At 38.4% G+C, this 20,404-nt stretch overlaps 1 protein-coding gene and 1 long non-coding RNA gene across 3 annotated transcripts in view; one reads left to right on the top strand and one right to left on the bottom strand.

Annotated features, from left to right (window-relative positions):
• Positions 1-8,800, top strand: part of LOC137481914 (uncharacterized) — a 92,334-nt gene extending 83,534 nt beyond the window's left edge. For both annotated transcript variants that reach the window (XR_011003756.1, XR_011003755.1), the window contains one exon: positions 8,520-8,800. This is a non-coding gene — a long non-coding RNA (uncharacterized lncRNA). The remainder of the gene's footprint in view (positions 1-8,519) is intronic.
• Positions 1-20,404, bottom strand: part of GALK2 (galactokinase 2) — a 46,601-nt gene that overhangs the window by 8,690 nt on the left and 17,507 nt on the right. The window contains exons 6-8 of the mRNA XM_068203883.1: positions 13,913-14,011; positions 11,048-11,200; positions 5,981-6,191 (exon numbers count right to left, since the gene is read on the bottom strand). Of these exons, the coding sequence (XP_068059984.1) occupies positions 5,981-6,191; positions 11,048-11,200; positions 13,913-14,011 (463 nt within the window). The remainder of the gene's footprint in view (positions 1-5,980; positions 6,192-11,047; positions 11,201-13,912; positions 14,012-20,404) is intronic.

Raw genomic sequence — 20,404 nt, forward strand, 5'->3', positions numbered from 1 at the left:
CCTTGCTAGAGCACTTCAGAACATCCTTCATCTTCTTTCTACATGTAAATTCTCCTTCAGAGTGAACTTTCTCTCTCAGTTCAACTCCTGGTCTCTCTTGCTTTCTAAAATGGCTGATAAAACACTCAAATAGAGGTAAAAGGAGAAGCAAGACCATTTAAATTAGGACTTGCTGTCTGACCCAGTCCCACAGAGTTCCTGCTTGGCTGCTCTGTAGAGACTTCCAAGCGATGGAACCACTTCTAACACTTTCAGTAATCTACATTTGCAAATACATGTAGAAATCTTCCTTGAGAGACTGGAAATAAAATTAGGTCTAGTATGAAGTGTCTCGTGTTGTACACTCCAGGCAGCAATGCTTAGAGACTAGAACTTCATCAGCACCTCTATAATGCCTTTTCTTTTCTCCAGAGTATTTCACAACTGTAAATGCTGAAAATTATGCTGAGACACAAGTAGTCTAAAATGAGACAGAAACATTTAACATAGCAATGTTCTGCTACTGCTGATATTGCTTCTGCTCCTACTTATTTTGTAATTCAATACAGTGTGCTACTGAGAAACCCTGTGCTGTTTGTCTTGTGAACAGACTTTCTGAAAGCACTTCAAACTAGGACAGAAATGAGAAAATTGAGTGCCCCCAGAACCATGGACTTGAGAGTATTACACAGGAAGAGATATTTTAGTTTCTGATTTTGTTGCTGCTGGAGTTAGTTGCACTGTGTTTTGCAAAGTAGTGCCTCTATTTTTGATCGCTGAAGAAATGCAGCTTTGGCCTATTTTTAAGGATGGTTTCTCTTTAAATATTCTTTTCTTATGAGGCATTGTTTTAGAGCAAGGAGATTTCTAAATGTGCATTCGTTTAGGGAATATCTAAAGTTGCGTGAGAGATTGCCATAGCTCACACTCTCTTGTAAATCACCATCGAACAGTAGTAACCCAAAGAATGAACTGAAAACATGTCTGGTTTCAATTGTCAGGCCACAGACTTGCCAAAGGCTGTGATTGATTCGGAGACCACCCTTTGGTAGAGCAATGCTCTACTGGCCAGATTACCTTAAAATCTCTGGGGTTGTGTTGTGCTCGTCATGTTAGGAATTGGCAACCACAACGGGCGCTGGGCTCTGGCTGCCAGCCAGGGGACCTGAGCTGTGTCCTGGGCAGTGCTGGCTCTGAGAGAGCCTCTTGGTGGTGGGGGGAATTTGCTACCTTGACATAGCTTCCTCTGGCTGGGAACACGCTCCTTCCAGGCAGCAGAGTGGCTGTGTGTTATTTGCAGACTCCTTTGCAGACGTTTACCAAATGAGTACTGGTTAAAGGCTGGGATCCTGGCATTAGCTGTTAGTCTGTTCTAGGCAGCATTTTACTTCAAAAAAATTATGTTTGTGTTTAAAAATTTTTGTAATAGCTTGCTTTTCTTCTTAGGCAGTTTTCAGGCAAAATTATCTTCAGGACAGCAAACAGCTCAGTACTCTCTAAGCCTTATTCTAAAATAATGAAATTATTCACATATTTTCAGCTTTCAACACTAAATGCCTCTGATATTGTAGAAACCTTCTTCTATCTCTTCTGTTTGGATGGGCAGTTCAAACAAACCCTCTCGACCTAATTGAAGATAGAGTACAGATGATATTTCTAAAAGTCACATCTATATTAGAATCTGTTTGCTACATCACAGCTTGTATATTGGCTCCACTGATTTCCTAAGCCATACTCTGTCATGGTTAAAAGAAACAAAACCAGAGGGCCCACACCTGATTAGTTTATATCTGAGCCAAGGCTGGAGTGCTCTGAAAGAGGAAAAACTGAAGCCCTCAAAGAAACCCTTGCAGGATTGAACAGAACTGGGTTATATATTCTTACCCTTTGTGGTGCTCAAAGGAGAGCATAAAAAGCAGGGTTAGGGAACTAATGCCAGATTCTTAAAAGCATGTGGATCCTTAAGTCTACTATAATGTATGGAATTAGGTAATTAAGTAGACCAAAAATGTAAATATACTTTCCTAATCCACTCAACTACAATAAAGGCCTGGTTTCTCCCACTTCAACTTCCGAGTTCTCTGAGCTTTGCTCCTGCAGAGGATTTCTGTCAGGTCACCCATGAACAGGTAAATTCAGTTCGCTTACAAACCACCAAATACCCTTGAAAGAATGGTGCCATTTTCCAGGGCACTAATAGATAGCACTGCAACAAGAACCTTCCTAGTTGCTGTGACCCAGCAGACTAATGTTAATGAAAGCTTGTCCAAAATCCTTATAACATCCCTTAACAGACAAAAATCTGGGCTATTAGACCCAAATAATTGTGGGTTAACTAAATATAACAAAAATGTATGTTTACTGTGGATTTTCAACTGTATGGTCATATTTTTAATTTTAGCTTTACAAAAATAGTGCAAACCTGTCCAGTCCATTTAAAGAAATTTTTTTTCTGTATAAGTAAATGTTGTGGCTTCTCAGCAACTCCTATTATTTGTTACAACTTCAACTTCAGCAGATTCCTTTCTTTAGAGGCTTCCTGTACAATTCTATCTGACCTTTTAGCTAAAGACCAACCTCTCCAGGCTATATATTTTTTTCTAGTTGCTTTGGCAGCTTCTAAAGATACATTTCACTGGAGATTAATGAGCTACACATGGCTGATGGGACTGTCAGAAATTTACAACCGGAAAAACTCACGGACACACTGTTGTGTAGGGGACAGTTTCTAGCACCATTACTCACGTGGAATAGTACCCTTCTCTGTTAGGCATCCTGCTGATTGAACATGATGAGGGTGAAGGTTTCTGGCTCATAATGTATATAAGAAAATACATCCAGATGGCTTTAATTTGAGCCAGATTGTGAACCCCCTACTTGAAGTGGGGAGCAGTTACTCTACTGGGACTGCTCAAGTAACTGTTTGCAGTCCAGCTTTCTGAAAATAAACCCGGGGACGAGTCATCACTGGATTTGGTGACGCATTTAGCAGACACCTGTTTTGAGATTATGATAACTACTGGTTTAAAGTGATTTTTCCTCCAGAGGAATGATGGCTTTACAAGGCTTTTGTAACTAACCTGGACGATTCAGTGTCTGTGCATTACCTGTGGTAACACCCCAAAAGCCCCCCATCCTCCAGGTGTGGGATCTGCCAGGAGCAGCCACATCTCTGTTTCTGTGGTATGTCCCAAAATTTCTCTGTGACATGGATCAGGGTGAGGCTGAACTAGGCACCTGGACCCTTAAACTGGACAGAGCTCTGTCTGTCAGTTTGGAGGTGTAACTTCTTGTCATGCAGGACATCTACTGATGCACAGAGAAAGCTTTTTGTACCCCAGAGCTGCCTGAAAGAACACTCGAGACCCCCTCACCTACACTCATCAGTGCAGGGAGTGTGGAAACTGTTCCTGCACTCAGATCACCATCAACGCCCATGAACGGCTGTTCAAGCACCCCAGTGGAATTTGCAGCACAGATTTAGAATTCTCTTTCCAGGGCACAAACAGGAGTTAAACAGTCAAATCCACACAGCAAATGAATGGACTCCTCCCATGGCGTTTTCTTCTCTGATTTAAATGTCAGAATTAATTTTTTATATGAAAAGGAAAAATGGGTTTAAAAAATACCTCATTTAAGAAGAAAAAAACATTTCATGGTTAAAGGAATACAATGTTTTACAGGAGAATATCCTTTTGTGGCGAAGCTTATAAATACTTAATGTCCCACACTCACCACACACTATGTGTTCTGTCAATCAGTCGAGTCCAAGCCAAAATTACGGCACAATTCACCTTAGAAAGTAATACATATTTTTTTTCTAGAGATGTTCAGAAGCCACAAGTGCAATCCATGTGCAAACATTTACAAAGGAGCTTTAAACTCAGAATTTTGAATTGACCAAGGAACAACTGCAAGAAGTTTAGAGAGGTTTTATACATCATCTGTACTTCTCCAAACGTGGGGAACAAATGGGCTGTACAGTGGGGAACTGCAGAAATCCTTGAATATTGCTCTAAAAGGGATGCAGAGTTGCTGTGGGCTTCCAGACCTGGGCTGGGACTTGACCAAAGCCAGTCCATAGAATGTTCCTTTGAGATATGGAGTTTTTATCTGGTCATCCTTGCACACTGATAAAACTTTATGCAAGCATACAGTACTGTCACTGGAGGAGTAGAGGAGGGGAAGCTGGACTTAAGGCTAAATTAGTATGTACAGAGCAGTTTTAGATCCTTAAACATGAGACTGCCAATATAAAACAGTATTTGTAACGATCCCTGGGCATGAAGAGATCCCCTAAATATTATGGTTTGTTCCTCATGTTGAACAAAGAAATTCAACAATACTCTGAAATCCTCTGAAGAGGTTATTTGACAGTATGTTTTCTCTCTCACATGAAGAAGCCAGGCATTGTCATTAAAATAGAGTGGGAAAGTAGAGGGGAAGTAAGAAAAATGTTTTCTCCAAACAGCCTCTGGTGTTCCAAAGCTAACATAACGTGTAATCTGTATAGTGTGTAACAAACCCAGCAGATTTAGATTCTTTCTAGGTCAGTCTTGTTTCTTCTACATGTTTTACAGAAATTTGTTATTTAATTTTCTATTGTACATGCAAAAAGGCTTTCAGCATAATCCTTTTTAATTTGTCTTATCAAATGAAATCACAGTCATGCAAGTTTAAGAGATTCTGTTCAGCAAACATCTGCAAATGGTATTCAGAGCTACAGTATAAAATTTCCTTTGAGTTTCTTCTATGGCTTTTATGTCTAAATTTTTCATCTAGACTTTGTTTTTTGAAAAAAAAATCAAGATAACATGTATAAGCAACTCAATTTTGCAGAACTGTAGAATTTTGTTTTATAAACCAGGTATAAGGAGTACAAACATCTGTAAGTTAATAGTCTTGCATTGCTTCATGAAGGGGAGAGTGCAGGGACTGTGTAAGATTTACAACCTTGCAGTTTCCCAGGAAAATGCTGCAGAGTGCAGGTACATGGTTCATATATTCCTCATGAACAGACAGTACAAAGTTATCAAAACTCTTTCTATGGAGACAAAGAGCTGGTTTAAGATGTCTTATTCCATCCTGGTATCTTCTGGTAGTGTAATTAGACAGTAAGATAGTCTCATACTGTCTGATACCACTGGGCTGCAAAACAGGTTGAATATTCAGGACCTGGTCCTTGTTAATATATAAAATTTACTATCACTCCAGATGAACAGATTATTTAAGTAAGTGTCAGTATAGATAGGTACGTTACAGATCTATGTACCTCCAATGCACACATTCCTGAAAGCAGTCTTGGGAAGGACTGATAAGGATGTAATTTGGCTCCAGAAGAATACAGGTATTAATGCTACAGAATGGAAACAAGGAAGAAGGATTTTGTGTATTTCTTACAGAAAGATTCTGATCTCTATTGGAAACATGTTATGAAAGCAAAACAATTATTTCATAAATTCTCTATTATTTGGTATTATTAGCAACCCTACTATATGAATCCAGGATACATTTCATGTGTGACAATGCTCATGGCTGTGTGGTATAATCCTAAACAATAATGCATGGGAAACACTTTAGATAGTACATTTTTCATCTCCACCAACATCTTCCTAAAAGAAAAAGAAATAATAATAGTGACAGAAACTTTCTCAGGAAAGACTGAGACTTTCTGCCCAGTGCTTGTTTTAGGAAGTGATCGTGTATTTATCAGTTAAGAACAGAAGCACAAGCTCATCTATGCTAGTCTTAAACACCAGTTAAGTGAACTGCTATTTTCATTATTTTAGCAACAGTTCAGTCAAAATCAAAGTTTGCTCTATTTTAAGTTAAAAGTTAGAATGAAAACATCAATTGATGATATATCAATTCTTTCACTTCCCAACCAAGATTCCAGCCAAGTATTCTGGCAAGACTTCCACTTGCACTACTTATTAATGCATACCATTTTTACATAATACAAACATTGTACAGTAAACCCCACCATTTCATATATGCTCACCATCTTGCATGTTTTGACTAAGGATCTGAGAGTGGAGCTCCTCCAGGCTAATTCCCAGGCATTTACAAATTTCCTCTGCGCTGTAAGGCTCAGGATGTAATACCTCCTCGACAATGGTCAGCATTTCCTCTAGGCTAACTCCTAGCTTGGTTTGCACATCATGGAGTCTCAACATTTTTCTCCACTCCAAGCCTTTTGACTTTGAGAGAAGCTGAAAAAAAAAAAAAGGAATCGGAAAATATTGTGCTTTCCTGTTTAAAACTATCAGTTGTCCGTAAGTATCTTTAAGGCCCATTTTCTCTTTTCACTTCTTAATTGAGAACCATCAGAGCCTACTTTCTATCAGTACAGAGCAGTCAATACTTATATTTATTATTAAAGGTCTGTGAATGACAGGTATTCTTCCCTCAAATCAGATACTGTCTGTAAAAGCCCTACTGGCATTATTTGTGTGACATCAGATCAGTGATTTATCCTCTTCCATGGACTTTGTTACTTCAAGTACTTACTAACCTTTTACAATCCGATCTGGACAACTGTCTATACAAGTGCTATGATGTTGTAACAGTAAAAGTCCTTAAAAAGTTTATTTCCATACTATTAGTATTTGCTCTAACATTTCAGTTTGACATTGCCAACATGCTCCTGGAATTTACCGGTGAACATTTGAGGTTGTCATTACACCCTTTTCTCATAATAGCCTTAAAAATATGAAAGTGGTCATAAGATTTATGGGGAGAATAACCATTACCTGTGTCAGTCTCTGGAGTTTTAAGTAAAATTTAAGTACCTTCTTTAACATCCAATTTAAAGGAACTTTTGAGCCTTTACAGGAATGGTGCAATGTTGGTCTGAATCTGTTCCATTCCTACATGGTTGCTGTGATATTCATTAGTTATAGATGGATCTGCTTTCCTCACACCTGGCAATGATACCATGCTTTGTGTATCTTTGTGATGTTTTGGCAGTTGACAGTCGTTACTACAACACACCAGAATTCTGAAAGACAGAATGTCCAACAGGCTTTTCTCTGGAAGGTTGAAATATTTGTTGATGCTCCCATGTGTCTAATGAAAATGGTAAAACAGCTTTCCTCATAAGGTGAAATATTTTGATGTTATTAATTATAGAAAAATAGTCAGTGGTCATTGACATACCACCTGTAATTTCAACAGATTACAAAGTAAAACAAAGATTAGCAGGTACACAGCAATGTCATTTTACTGTGTTCATAGGCACATGGTGTATGTCCAGTGCTGCACCATTTAAATTGAGTTTAAAACTTCTAGATCAAGCTGTATGTCTGGAAAGAGTTTAAAACAGTACAGAAAGACCAGGGAATGAAATCCTTTGTCTATACAAATCAGCATTCAAACCTTTTATGAACAAGGCCAAGATTTCACCCAGTGTGTTTTATTCTTGTCAATAAGCACTGGTTTGGACTGAGATTGGTTCGAAATCATTTGTCTTGATTCAGCTAAGCCATTTAATTTTCTGGGTTAAAAAAGTCATGGGATTTACATACATATCTGAAAAGTATTTGCTTTGTTTTGTGCAAAGTTACAGCATGAACTGTAAGCAGATCTGCTGCCCAGGTATCTGGTGTAGATTCTTACTCTACCCCAACAGTGCTTTTTCTGCAGCAGCTCTTCCAGTTTTGCTTTATTGCAGTATCTAAAAATTAACTACTTTTGGTGCCATCTAGTGACTTGCTGAGATTTATGTGAGGCTCAGCAGAGACAAACAAACAAAATCCTAATCACATAACTTTGTTTCTACTTAAAACACAATTTTATATGTTCAGTGGTAGAGAAAGAAGCAGAACTGTTTAGTGCCTAATGCAGAAGTCAGTGTGAGACAATTTTTTCTGTAAAAGACTGGTTAAGTCACTTCTGGCCTCCTTTTTAAAGGCTCTGAGTGCCTAGAACTCTATAGCCTTTATGTAATTTGTATTTTAGCTTGCTTACTGTAAAGTTACAATAAAAATTACTGCTTCATTTCACTTAAATATGTTGTATGTTGGTACATAGAGGTCTTCTTCAAGGTGCTAAATGAATGGAAATTATTTTCCTCATGCTTTAATCCCAATATTCAGCATCCCCTGGACTTTATTATGAGAAGTTAAATAGAATTTACAAACAATAATATTTTATAAGGCAAAAATTTTTTTTCTACTTCCCTTTTTAATAAATAATCCCCTGCAGAAATATGCCACATGCATGTCACATCTGTTCCCCTTTCTTCAAGGGAAATGCTGTATTTCAGGCAAGCCAAATACACTGGGGTTTTACAGGTCAAATGTTCCAAATGGAAACTGACCCCATTGGGCCAGTGGGTACGGCTTTGCTGGAAAGGTCTATCCTGCTTATAGCAAAGTTTTGATTCTAACAGCACTGGGAAAAATATTATGGCAAACAGAAATGGTTTTTGAAAACAGTCTAGCTGCAGCAGCTCGAATTGTAACAGACATGGAACAGAAAGGGGAAAAAAATTCCATCTCTTTAATGTACAAAAACTAATCCCAATACTTCTCCCACAGCTGGATATTTTCTTTATGATCTCTGACTAAATTGATTAAAGATATGGACATCAAGCAGCTCTTAACTGCCAGGATATAGAATCTTTGGGCTTTATTGTTCAACATAGGCATACTGGAGAACTGTAAGTAACTGAGAAGAAAACATACTTGGTAAATGATGAAGCAAATATAAATATGAGAAAGTCAGACTAGGAGTAAGTCCAGGAATACTTTTATAGCAGCATCACTTCCTTACACATAACATTTCTATAATGCCATCGGAGCACTGTGCCCAGGAACTGCTGGTGGCTCTGCAGCTGCAGACACTGCTGGCCCCACACCACGCTGAGGGTGAAGCAGGGGGAGTGCGGTGTCCCCAGCCCCGCTCTCGCCAGCCGGGGGGAGCTGGGAGCGGGAGGGACAGGTCAGCTCCCAGCGGAACCGCGAGTGCTCTGCAGAACAGAAACGCCTTTAATCTGGAAACTCACTGTGAGAGTGCAGGAGAGCACTCAGAGGCTGCTACAAGAATGGAGAAAGGGAAAAAGAAAAGCAAAAGAATGATTCTCTAGAGGAAAGGGAAAGAAACAGAATCTAAGAACGAAAATTTATCAGGATGATCAAGAACTCACTGTAGGACAGACTGATAGCAAAATGTTCTACATTAATGCTAGCAGGGATATGTTGTGTTGACATCTTTACCTACACAGTAAAGTAATATGAAATTTTAGAATTACCTAAAGCAGAAAAGGGGGAAAAAAGCCTATCCTAAAGCACTTACAATGAGAAAGCATTATTGCAAGGCCCAGCACATTAGTTCATAGTTCCATTAGCTTAATAGTGCTTAAAAGACTTCCCTGTTTCCACTTACATACCTGCCCTCCTTCACCCCACTGTGACCTCTTCCTAAAGACAGTCTTTTCCTGGCTCAATGTATTTTTATAGTGTGTGCAGCTTTCCATCTGGGTAGCATATGTTTAAAAACAGGTGTATGTTGTTAGTCTCTTTACAATCGAGCATCTGCTAAAAGTACATTTTTAGAGATTGCATCATAGCCAACAGGAATGTAAAAGAAAAGATGTTTCCTTACTACCTCTTCAGTATACTGTACAGGACTAATAATTTAAAGCAATTTAGAAAACTGTGATTCAATTCACAAAGTCTGGTATATGGAACAATAACTTCAAAAGCTCTCACAGCTTAATGCACTCATTGTACAGTGCCTTTTTTAGAACAGATTATCTGTGAAGGCTCTCTATTCCTTATGCAAAAAAAAAAAGAATTTACAAAAGAAGTTCCTCTTAAAAACATATATTTTGTCAATTAGCAATCTCAAATTAGAGATGTATCAGTTATAACAGAACCAACAAATAGACAGGTCCTTATCTTCATTTTCTTAATGGCTTAAAAATCTTATTATTAACTTCAGTGAGAACAGGTCATTGGTACTATTTTTTACCATGTCTTAGATACAACTGAAATGCAACTATTCCTTTTGTACTTGAGTTTAAAGCCTGTTTAAAAAGTCGTCTGAAGTCTAGCTTCCTTCCTCAAAAAATATCTCAGCACATTATTTTATAATACATATTGTCACTGTCTGATCAGATCCTCAACTATTTTTTTAGCACTAACTAAAACTTGTAAAAAATTATTTTTTAATGGAATCGTGGTGCCAACAGATGTTCAAAGTACTTTTGAATATTGATAAGATATTTGTCTAATATTTGTTCTGTGGCAAGGAGTTCCACATTGCATTTTTCAAAGCTTTCTTCTACACTTTGTGCCCCACATTCTGTTCTTTCCCACAGCACCCTATGTTGGGTACAACTGCAGGGAATCTTTACGCTTACTCCTCATTTACTCGTATCAAAGAAAAATGTACTGTCTTCCCAAAAACAACTCAAATCAAACCCTATATCTACAAACTCCTGAACATACAAAATCCAGTATTAAAGCAGAACTTAGATTTCCCCTGTTCAATTTCCATACATCTTAGAGATAATTTCAAGCTGTAAAATGGAAGTAGACCTTAAATGTTGGGGTTTCATTCAAGCCTGTTTTTAAACTTTACACTCAGATACATTCTGCTATTCAGTATTTCTAATATTACTTCCAGGCCTTCAACTATTAGCTTGGATGCTCTCTAAATCCTAGAAAATACACATCTATTGCCATATATACATATAAACATGTGACCATACTGGTTGCTTTCCATTATTTGTCATTATTCAGCTTTAATTAGAAACAGTCTATCTTATTAACTGGGAATATTTTTTCTGGAAAATAGACTTATTTCCTCCATTGAAATATAATAAAAAATATATTTAATAGAACTAAATCACATAATCTTCTATATAAGGACACAGTCCTTGCATTTCCATTAAGCTCAGCAGGAGTTCTGTTCCTGCATATGGATGTGTCTGGTTCTGGAAAGAAAAATTATACTAAGAGTAGCACCTAGCCAGGTGTTAAAAACACAACTGGTCACAAGTGAAAAAAAGCACATATTTAGATGAAGGTTTCATTAGAGTTTGACATAAGCCATATGTTACCTTTGTAGCCAGCCGACACTCCATTACCCTAATATTGTAATGAGAAGTTGCTGCTTTATTCATTTCAACACAACTGTTAGCAATAACAAACGTTGCTCCACTTGGAAGTCTAACATCAGTTGCCCTCAGTGGACTGAACTCTATCAACTTGGCCTATTGAAAGAAAAATGAATGGTTAGTTTTAATTTACTACTAGCTAACAGTGCACTTAGTTCTATAAATCAAATGCAAATTTGCATGTTTTTTCTCTTGAAAATCCAGGCACAGTTAAGAAAGAAAACTGACATGAAACAGCAAGAAAAAAGGTTTAACCTCATTGGTCAAGTTACACATACATTGCAAACCCTTCCCTGTAGCTGGACTTTAAAATGTTTCCATTAAGTCTTTTGGGTTTTTTACAGAACCCCACCCAAACTATTTTTCTTGCCTGTTTAAGACAACAGTTTCACTTTGATCTGCAGAGAAGTACCAGGCCTGGCTGAAGCTAATGTGCATGCCACTAGAAACAAGGGGCTTTGCATTCCCTGCCCCTTCATCAATGTCCATCTCCCCCTCCGTCTTCTCATTTTGCACTACAGCGAGATTAGTACCTGAGGTACAGTATGGTACCAACATTTTAGGACTGATTTGAGGCAGTGATCATGGTACATACAGTCAATCAAACCAAGAAACCAAATAAAACTATGTGTAAGAATGTAGTTACTGTTTCCTCCTTTCTGACATAAGAGACTGCCTTGCCTCACACATGCTTACACAAGCTGCATAAGATGTTCCCAACATTTGTGACCTTTTCATGGAATAAGTTAGGCATCCATTAATTAAATAATTCAGGATGTAATGTAATCAAGAGATTAAATTCACATCTGGTTTTTCACTGGGGTAAGTTGTAAATCATGTGCCCTGTTTTGGCTTCTTAGAATAGACTGTAACTGTGCAAGCAGGGACATCTTACTGGTTTTGGCATTGTTCACCCCCAGAGAGTCCCTTGAGCAGCTAGAGTGCTAAATAAACAATGACAAATCTGCTTGTACATTATGTACAGCATATGTGTTACTCCCTGCCATTGAGATTCTGGACCCCATCACAGAATTACTGTCAAGACAGACAGACTTGCTTACATTTAAATATACCCTTTAAGATCTGCTACATTAAACCAGAATGTACCACTAAGCTGGTCTAGTGTCCTGATTCTGACAGTAGCCATAAATGGCTATTTAGGGGGAATATAAAAATAGAACATATACAAAGCAATCTTTTCTAGGGGTATGTTTTTCTAGATTCCCATAAGCAAAGATTACAATGGTTATACTTACACTGGAAGAAACATCTGACTATTAAATACCTACATGTAGTTTAATACTCTCTTAGTGTATCCACAAAAGTCTTTTTTGAATCCTTTTAAAACTTTTGCCTTCCACAATGTATGGTATTTCTCAATTTAACAATGAATGTTTTGGAAAAAACCCCAAACTTCCTTGTTTGTTTTTTTACAAGCTGCTTGCTAATGTCATTGTGTTTCTATTAGTTCTTCAGTTATGAAAAACATTGAATCCTCCATTTACCTTCTCTTTAGTTGTTCAGGGAATTTACAAACTTCAAAGTATCAACCTCAAAACTTCTTTTCCAAGCTGAAAAGTTTTAAATTGTTCAGTCAATGCACTTATTTTAAAAGATAGCTTTGATAAACCTCAGTTTCCTTTACTGTACTTTTCTTGGTTTTTTAAGATGGGAGGCTAAAACTGCATTCAGCTGCAAGTACACTGAAGCAAGGATATTTTCTGGTTTGTTCACAATTCTTTTCTCATCTGTTCTAACATTTTCTTTGTCTTTTTGGTCGCCACTGCTATATATCAGAAAAGCTTCCACTTACAAAATCATCTCTGTGTATGGCAGGAAAATAAGCTGCTTCTTTCTTTCATTATTCATGTCACTGTGTTTTTACTGCTAACAGTAAAAACATGAAGGAAAGGTGTAGAGCAGGTACAGGTGATGTGAAATTGAAAATATGTGTGTCTCATGATGGCATTAAATGTTTGGTGTAATTCTAGGAAATAGGTTTTTTTTCTGTGTAAGCCCATCCAAGACATGTCATTAGAGAACAAAAGCTGTAGAGATATAATACCACAATCATAAGGAAAGTAAAGGTTGTTATGAAACACTACATTAATTCAAATAAAAGTATTTTGACAGGTCTGAGGTTTGAACAGTTGCAGTCCTGTGCACCTTCTGGGACAGCAGATGAACCTCACTGTAAATTCCACTGCAAGCACTCATGCATAACTTGGCAGGTCCTGTTTATCACAGCTAGTTCACCTTCTGTCACCACGTTTAAGACTGCTAAATGCCTTCTACATCAAAATCCAGCCACAGAATTGTCTGGAATTAGCAAAACTGGTGAAAAAAAAAGTCTCCATTGTCTTTGTAACTGAACCTGGCAAAACTTCCTAGAACTGTTTGGTTATAAGAAGTTTCAAGAAAGCATTTTTGTAATAATTATCCCATTTGCACTGAATACAAGGCATGCCGACCATTCAGATTTCATTATATGGGAAACATTCTAAGTTCAGCATGAATTAGCCAAATAGTGGAACCTGGTGCTCTTCTAGAGTACATCTTTTCCCACATCTTTTCCTTCCTCCTTGCCATTTCTGATTTTCCTCATCATATTCATTCAAACTTGCCATACTCGATTGTACCCAAGTTTGTAAGTTTAATTCCTGATTCATCTGTATACCAATGGTGCTTGTACTGCTTATTAGGGTATTCTAGTTTCTAGTCTTGTTTTTCTAGATACTAATGAAGGTATTTTTTTGCTTACATAAATTAATATTACATTGTCAGTTTAGATTATAAAGGTACACATACAGTTCCTTCTTCTGCCAGAAAAGAGATTGACTGGTCCATTCCTCCACCTTCTGTGCCAATATAACGTTCGCTCTTTGTGCAAATTTCTGCGAGTTCCACCTGGAAAATATTAATATGTGAACCTTCAGTCACAGTTAAGGATTATACTTTTATTCTGTTTACATATTAATTAGTGAGAAAACAAAGGAAACAATGTCAGAGTTCTGAAACTATTATCTCTTACAAGTCAAATAACATAAGCTGCTATCAACCAGGATGCCACATGGCCCCTTTTCCCTTTTGTTCTGAAGCAAAAAAGAACCAGCTACTCAGCCTCCAGAGGACCCACCAAATGCTTTCCGGCGTAACCTTGTTTAGACACTTAACTCTTGTAGCCACCTTCCTCCCACCTTCCTTGTGCACTTCAAATCCTTCCATCCCAATAGCCAATGTTTTGTTGATTGAATTAGATGAATCTCAGCTTAGCAAAAAATTGGAAGTTATTACTCCATATTGTTTTATTGTACTGACTCCATAATCAGAAATTACTCCAAAACTGTTTCTCACTGCAAATATTTAAGTCAGTGATGCTTGTTGTGTCTCCTTGAGATACTGTACTCTGCTTATCTGAACTAATTCGTAACTATATGTGATGTGCATTCCTTTGTGACATTTTAGGCATATCTTTGTGCATTCTAATACCTGCAGGTCAGAGGATGCCATGGGAGAGTGGAATATCAATGTCGTAACTGTCAAAAATAATAATTAACAGTAAAGCTTTCAGCTATCAGGCTAAGTCAAAACAAAACACAAGAGAAACCTTGGAAAATGGTCGAAGAACACAGAGTAGTCATAAAGAAGTGGGTTAAAAGGAAAGCATTTGTTTCCACCTATTATGACCTCTAGCAGTTTGTTTTTCTAAGCACAAGGTAACCACAAGGAAGATGGGAAAAGAACTTTAGAAAAGCCACAGGCCGTTTTCCAGTGGCAAAGTCAGATTCAGATTCCACAGTAAGGATGTAGCATTACAGGACTGAAAAAAGCTAAGCAGCAAGACAGGGACACTAGCCAGCACACAGCTGTAAAAGGCAGCAGATAGAGGCAGTAAATCACGATGCTGAGAGAGGTATGTGCAGGGTGCCTGCCTGCTTGCTTGCTCAAGTCCTCTAATGGCCCCACTGACACAGCTGTAAAATTGGTGCTTAGATGAATGTAACCAGGCTGAACTGTTTGCAAATGCACTAACAACCAATTTACTCAGCTCCCAATGCAGTTATGGCCAATAAGCCTTAGGCTGATAAGTAGAAGTTATCAAAAAAACATTAACAAAGTTACTCTAAAACTATGCAGAGTGAATCTCTTTGAATCAAACATGGTAAACGACCTCTCACAAGAAAAAGACCATTAACGAGAGAACATTGAAAGTACAATCAGTAAAAGTACTCTCCTTTTTGGCACTGCCTTTCCTGTGTGTATTTTAAAGATGAGCTGAAACAATGTTTCTTTTATTTTTCTTGAGAAACTGTAGAAACTTCATGCATTGTAGTGCTCTTTCTTTTTAACAAAAACCATTTCCCAAGTTCATGAAAATTCATTTTTCCTCCCTGTCCCATATTCACTCAAGTCCCATTCCCAGTTTGAACCTCAGATCTCTTCATCCCATCAATAAAAATTTAACATCTAGTTACCATATCTCCCTGCTCCACTATGAAAATAATTCTGAATGAAATGTTAATCAAGGCAATGATGTTTTTTTCCCATTTAATGCTAAAATACTTAGCAACAGCTCCACAGAAAATAACCAACCTCCACACATAGCAGTCTCTAGATGCTCACTCCTTTCTACTTATGAAGGTGTGCCTATTTACAACCAACTGTTGCTGTGACCTGGGAATACCTGCATGTTTCAGCCAATTCTGCTGAACCTGCCTTTTGTCTCTCTGAGAACACAGCAATACCACATCTCTAATTTTTGTTGCCACTGGCAGGAGCTTTCAGACTGGAGCTTATGAGTATTACTCACTGTGTGAGAAGACCACGTTGGCAGACAGGCCATGCACACTCAAGTAAGTAGGAGCTGTGTCTGTGCAAACCTGGCCTGAAGTACAGCTCCTGCGGTACTCCCAACATAAATTCTGCTCTTGGGCACAGCTGCCTGAGCTATTACTTCATCTGCAACTGCCAGATAAAGCTTGGCAAAGTCAGAAATTAGGCATTTCACTCTTAACTTAGTCTGGCTGCATCTCTATCTCCACATACACATCAGCTACCACTTGACTGCCTAAATTGTTTAGACTTTATGAGCCTAGGCTTATTAAATGAGTATCAGGAGAAGTCTTGCAGAGGAGGAATGTTAACAATTAGGCCAGTGCCACTCCCCTGTCCCTTTACAAGGTCTGGTGAACTGTGCCTGGTGGAGCACTGGGCCTCGCTCGGTCCCGGCTCTCCAGCTGTCCAGCTGCGTATGCCGGGCAAGCAGCGCTGCTCCAGCTTGAGCAACTTCTGTTTTGAAACTCAGCAAGGATTGGCAGGACCACCAAGTAGTAACTGGCAAGGGTTGCAAAGAACCCTCTCCACAAGACAGCCCAAGGCATCCCTGAAATATTATTTGGTTTCTAATTTAAACGGGCCCTTGCTGACACAGGCTGGCTTTAATACTAGGATGAGAAGCATGTGAATGGAGAGGAAATTGTCATCTGTATAGAGAGCAGTTTCTACTTACTATTGAGACAAATGGGCAAATGTTTGCCTTTTTGCTAAAACGAGTGAAAGGCAAAGTTTCATTGGAAACTAATGTGAAGACTAAACTGGAGAGCCTTGTGTACATATTTGATACTTGGAAAAGGATGGTCATATGACTGAAGCAGTGAACTGTATTTCAGGAGGTCTGGGCTCAATTTCTAGCTCCACATTAAGTTTCTTGTGAGTCAGGGAAAGTCTCTGTAATTCATCACGGCTCCATTTCCTCAGTAAAATGAGGAGTATCTTCCCCTCTTTCTAATTAGTAATTGTTACTTGGGATTCTTGCATGATAATGCTATAAATATGTGTGACTTCATTACTAGAAAGTGAAAAAATCCCCATTTTACTACACAAGTTCTTAGAGTCTAGGCTTCCATGGAAAATATCTCTAAGGAAAAAAAGTCTGTGAGAGCCATGTAATAAAAGGAAATAGCTTTTACCTATCTCAGAGCAATGCCTTGTTTCCATTCAACTTGCAACACCCAGAAGCTCTTTAGGGCAGGGGCTGTTTGGATCATCTGCTATTTATATATTTTCAGTGTATATCTGACCCGTAAAAATGCAGAGCTTCTCGGATCCCAGATTTCACTGCACAGCTTGGCGACATCTCAAATGTCTGCCTGAACAATACCTGGGCACGGAACGTCCTTCCGGATGCACTGCAGTTCCTGCAGAGAAGTAACTCAGAGCATTCTCACAGTCACCTTTAGGGGAACTGCACCCAGGCTGCCCCACAGCATCACCTGTCAGGCTGGTAGGTTAGAGGGGGCCTGACACTCCTTGGCAGACTTCCAGATACAATTGTTATGTGCATAAAATAAACAGGGTTAGCCTGTTGAGTTCTGCAGAAGTCCTAGAACAGGCTTTCTTGCTGAACTCGGTGAAGGCAGGTATTTGTTCCTCATGAGGCACCATGAGAAATATAGAAAACAAATAAACCCCATCTGCACATAGACTCCACTTGCATCCCACACATTCTAATTCATATGACAGACCACTTTGAGCCAGACACAAAACATAGCTTGTTCCATGCACTCGAGGTTCATTAGCATGCTTTTCCATCCCTAAAACAGTATTTCAAAAATACTAGTAAATCACAATTTAAATCTTCATAGAATTTCACATAGTTTACTTTAAAAGCATTCCTATAAAGCTGCTGTTATCTTCAACTTAGAGACAGACAGATACTTACAAGATTTGTGAATCAGTCACTTACAATGTGAATCAGTCACAAAGCTAAAATGAGAATTCAAAAACCTCCCTATTTCTAGCATTTTGGTTTATTCTGTAAGGAATATAGTCTCATGGAAACAGTGCAGGGTAGATTTAAAATCTTATTCATATGATGGTAATGAGAAGTGGAACAGAGAGATACTAAAATCATAGTTAAAATGGGTCTGAATAGTAACATTACAACTCTGCAAAAAAAAACTACTTAGACAAATTGAAATTTCCTTAGCTCATCTATTGTGAGGTCTACATATGTTACAGCCCTCTGAATTTCTGTATTATTGTTTCAGGAAGTTGTTCCAACAGGACTAACTAGACCAGGTAAACTGTACCATGCAGACAGTAAGTCCTAATCTACACTATTAAACAAGCAAAGTGATATATTTAATATAGTAATTCAGAAAGCTCAAACATCAGGAGATGTTTCCTTTGATCTCACCCCCCTGCCAAAAAACCCCCAAAGAACCCAACAACCTAGCCAAGAAGGGAAGTGCATATAATCACAGAATATCCTGATGTGGAAGGAACCCCCAAGGATCTTCGAGTCCCTCTCCTGGCCCTGCCCAGGACAAGCCCCAGAATCCCATCATGTGCTTGAGCATGTGCCTATAAGTAAGTAAGGGCTTGTCAGCTAGATAAAATTCATTACAAGACTTGAGTCAGAATAAAAATATAGACTATATGTAGATAAAAGCAGCCTCTGTGGATCAAACTAATTCCACTTCTAGTCCTGTATCTTGTAACTGAAAGTGGGCTCTTAGTATGGACCAAAGGCCAAGTAAAGATCTTATTTCCCCAGGACTTTATATTTTGATCGGGAGCTCCCTAGACTGAATGTCAGTTCTGCACCCTTAGGTACCAACAATAGATTTCTTATATGTGAATTTGTCCAGACTCCCTTTTAGCTCATGCATAACATTAATATGTAGATCATCCAGGAAGAGGGACCTCTACACCTTGTCAGGTGAAGAACTGTCTCCTATTGTTAATTATTTTTGTGTACCGAATAGCTTTATTTCATACCTGCTGGCTCTAAACACTTGAGGGGGCAACAAACAATGATTCCCACCGACTCCATCAATTACATTCATCATTTGATGGATCTCTGACCCTTCTTCCTTGAAGTGATTTTTTCCAGAGTCCTAACATGCTTTTTTGATGGTCATTCTGTACCTTTAATTGTTCCATGTGGCTTTTTCCTAAATCTTTTTCAGTTTAACTGTCTTGGTTGATAAGAAAGGAGAAAGACAGACTTACAGCTTTTCTTAGACACCTTAGGGAAAATGTCACTGTATCATTTGCAATTTTAATGTGACAAATGAGCCACATAAAATGTGTGTTAATTAGTGTTAACATAAGCACATTGTAATGCAACCTCAAGCAGTTCAGCACTACTATCCTGCCTCTTCCCTGACGCTGGAGTACCAGAGTCATCAGGAGGATTATGTGACCACATCTGCCCTCCTGTGCAAAGTCCCTTTGTTGAACCTGGCAGTGACATAGCTGAAGCAAACTGTTCTTCTGCTGACTGTAGGGAGGTCGGTGAGTGGGGTAGCTGGGATGGAAACTGAAATTACCTGCAGTTATTCTAGCAGTACCTTGAGCTGCTTCACACACTGGCTCTGTTCAGCCTCTGAACACAGGAGAGGGATGAGAGTAACATGGCAGCAGCAGTAGCTGGCAGGTGAGTAAAACTTAAAGTCTCCCTGGTGATCTGTCAAGAAACACTAAATATTGCAGCTTTTGAATGCCAGACCAAGTATCATCCACGCAAACACTGCTTTTATAGCTGTTGGCAAGTACACACGCCAGGCTGGCTGTGCTTCCATGGGAGATGTTTAGAATCAATGAGTTTTGTGATACATTAACATCGGATTTTTTGCTGTTTATCCAACAAAAGAAGATACAACATAATAAACTAGAATATCCATAATTAAAACAATATAAAGCCACATCACTAGGAGAAGAATCTCAGTACATACAATTCACTAACAAACAATTAAGCATTAAGAAATGTATGTAAATTAATTACTTAAGGAAGCTGCTCTCAGGTTTTAGACAATGTTAGTTGGAGCACTAGGAAATATCTAAAACTAACAGTTTTCAAAATGTATTTTTTAGTCTGTTCATTTGCAAAGCTTAATTCTAAAGTCTGTCCAGAATGTATCCTACTGCAGAAGGTAACACTCGTTTGTCTACCAGGCAACTGCCTCCCTGTGCAGACCTAGGCTAGCTTTTGATCTAAGACTCTACAACTACCCCTGCTTTTTGTTTGAAACAATTTAAGGTTCTCCCTGATAAGGAGCAAGTCAGTCTTGGGTTACAAAGAAAGAAATTACTACCACTTAAATCCGTTTTATCTTTGAGTCACAAGATTTCCTATTCAGCATGCAGAATGTCTAATCTGGGAAATCATATCAGTGGAGATATAATTTAGTCTGACAAAGAAAGGTTGTGATTTTTTATTATTAGTTGCCTTATATGTAGTTACTCTAGATGGAGAGATTTCTTGTAATAAGAACTCATCAGTAGCTCTGCATC

The sequence above is a fragment of the Anomalospiza imberbis genome, chromosome 13 (assembly GCF_031753505.1).
Source record: "Anomalospiza imberbis isolate Cuckoo-Finch-1a 21T00152 chromosome 13, ASM3175350v1, whole genome shotgun sequence".
Lineage (NCBI taxonomy): Eukaryota > Metazoa > Chordata > Aves > Passeriformes > Viduidae > Anomalospiza > Anomalospiza imberbis.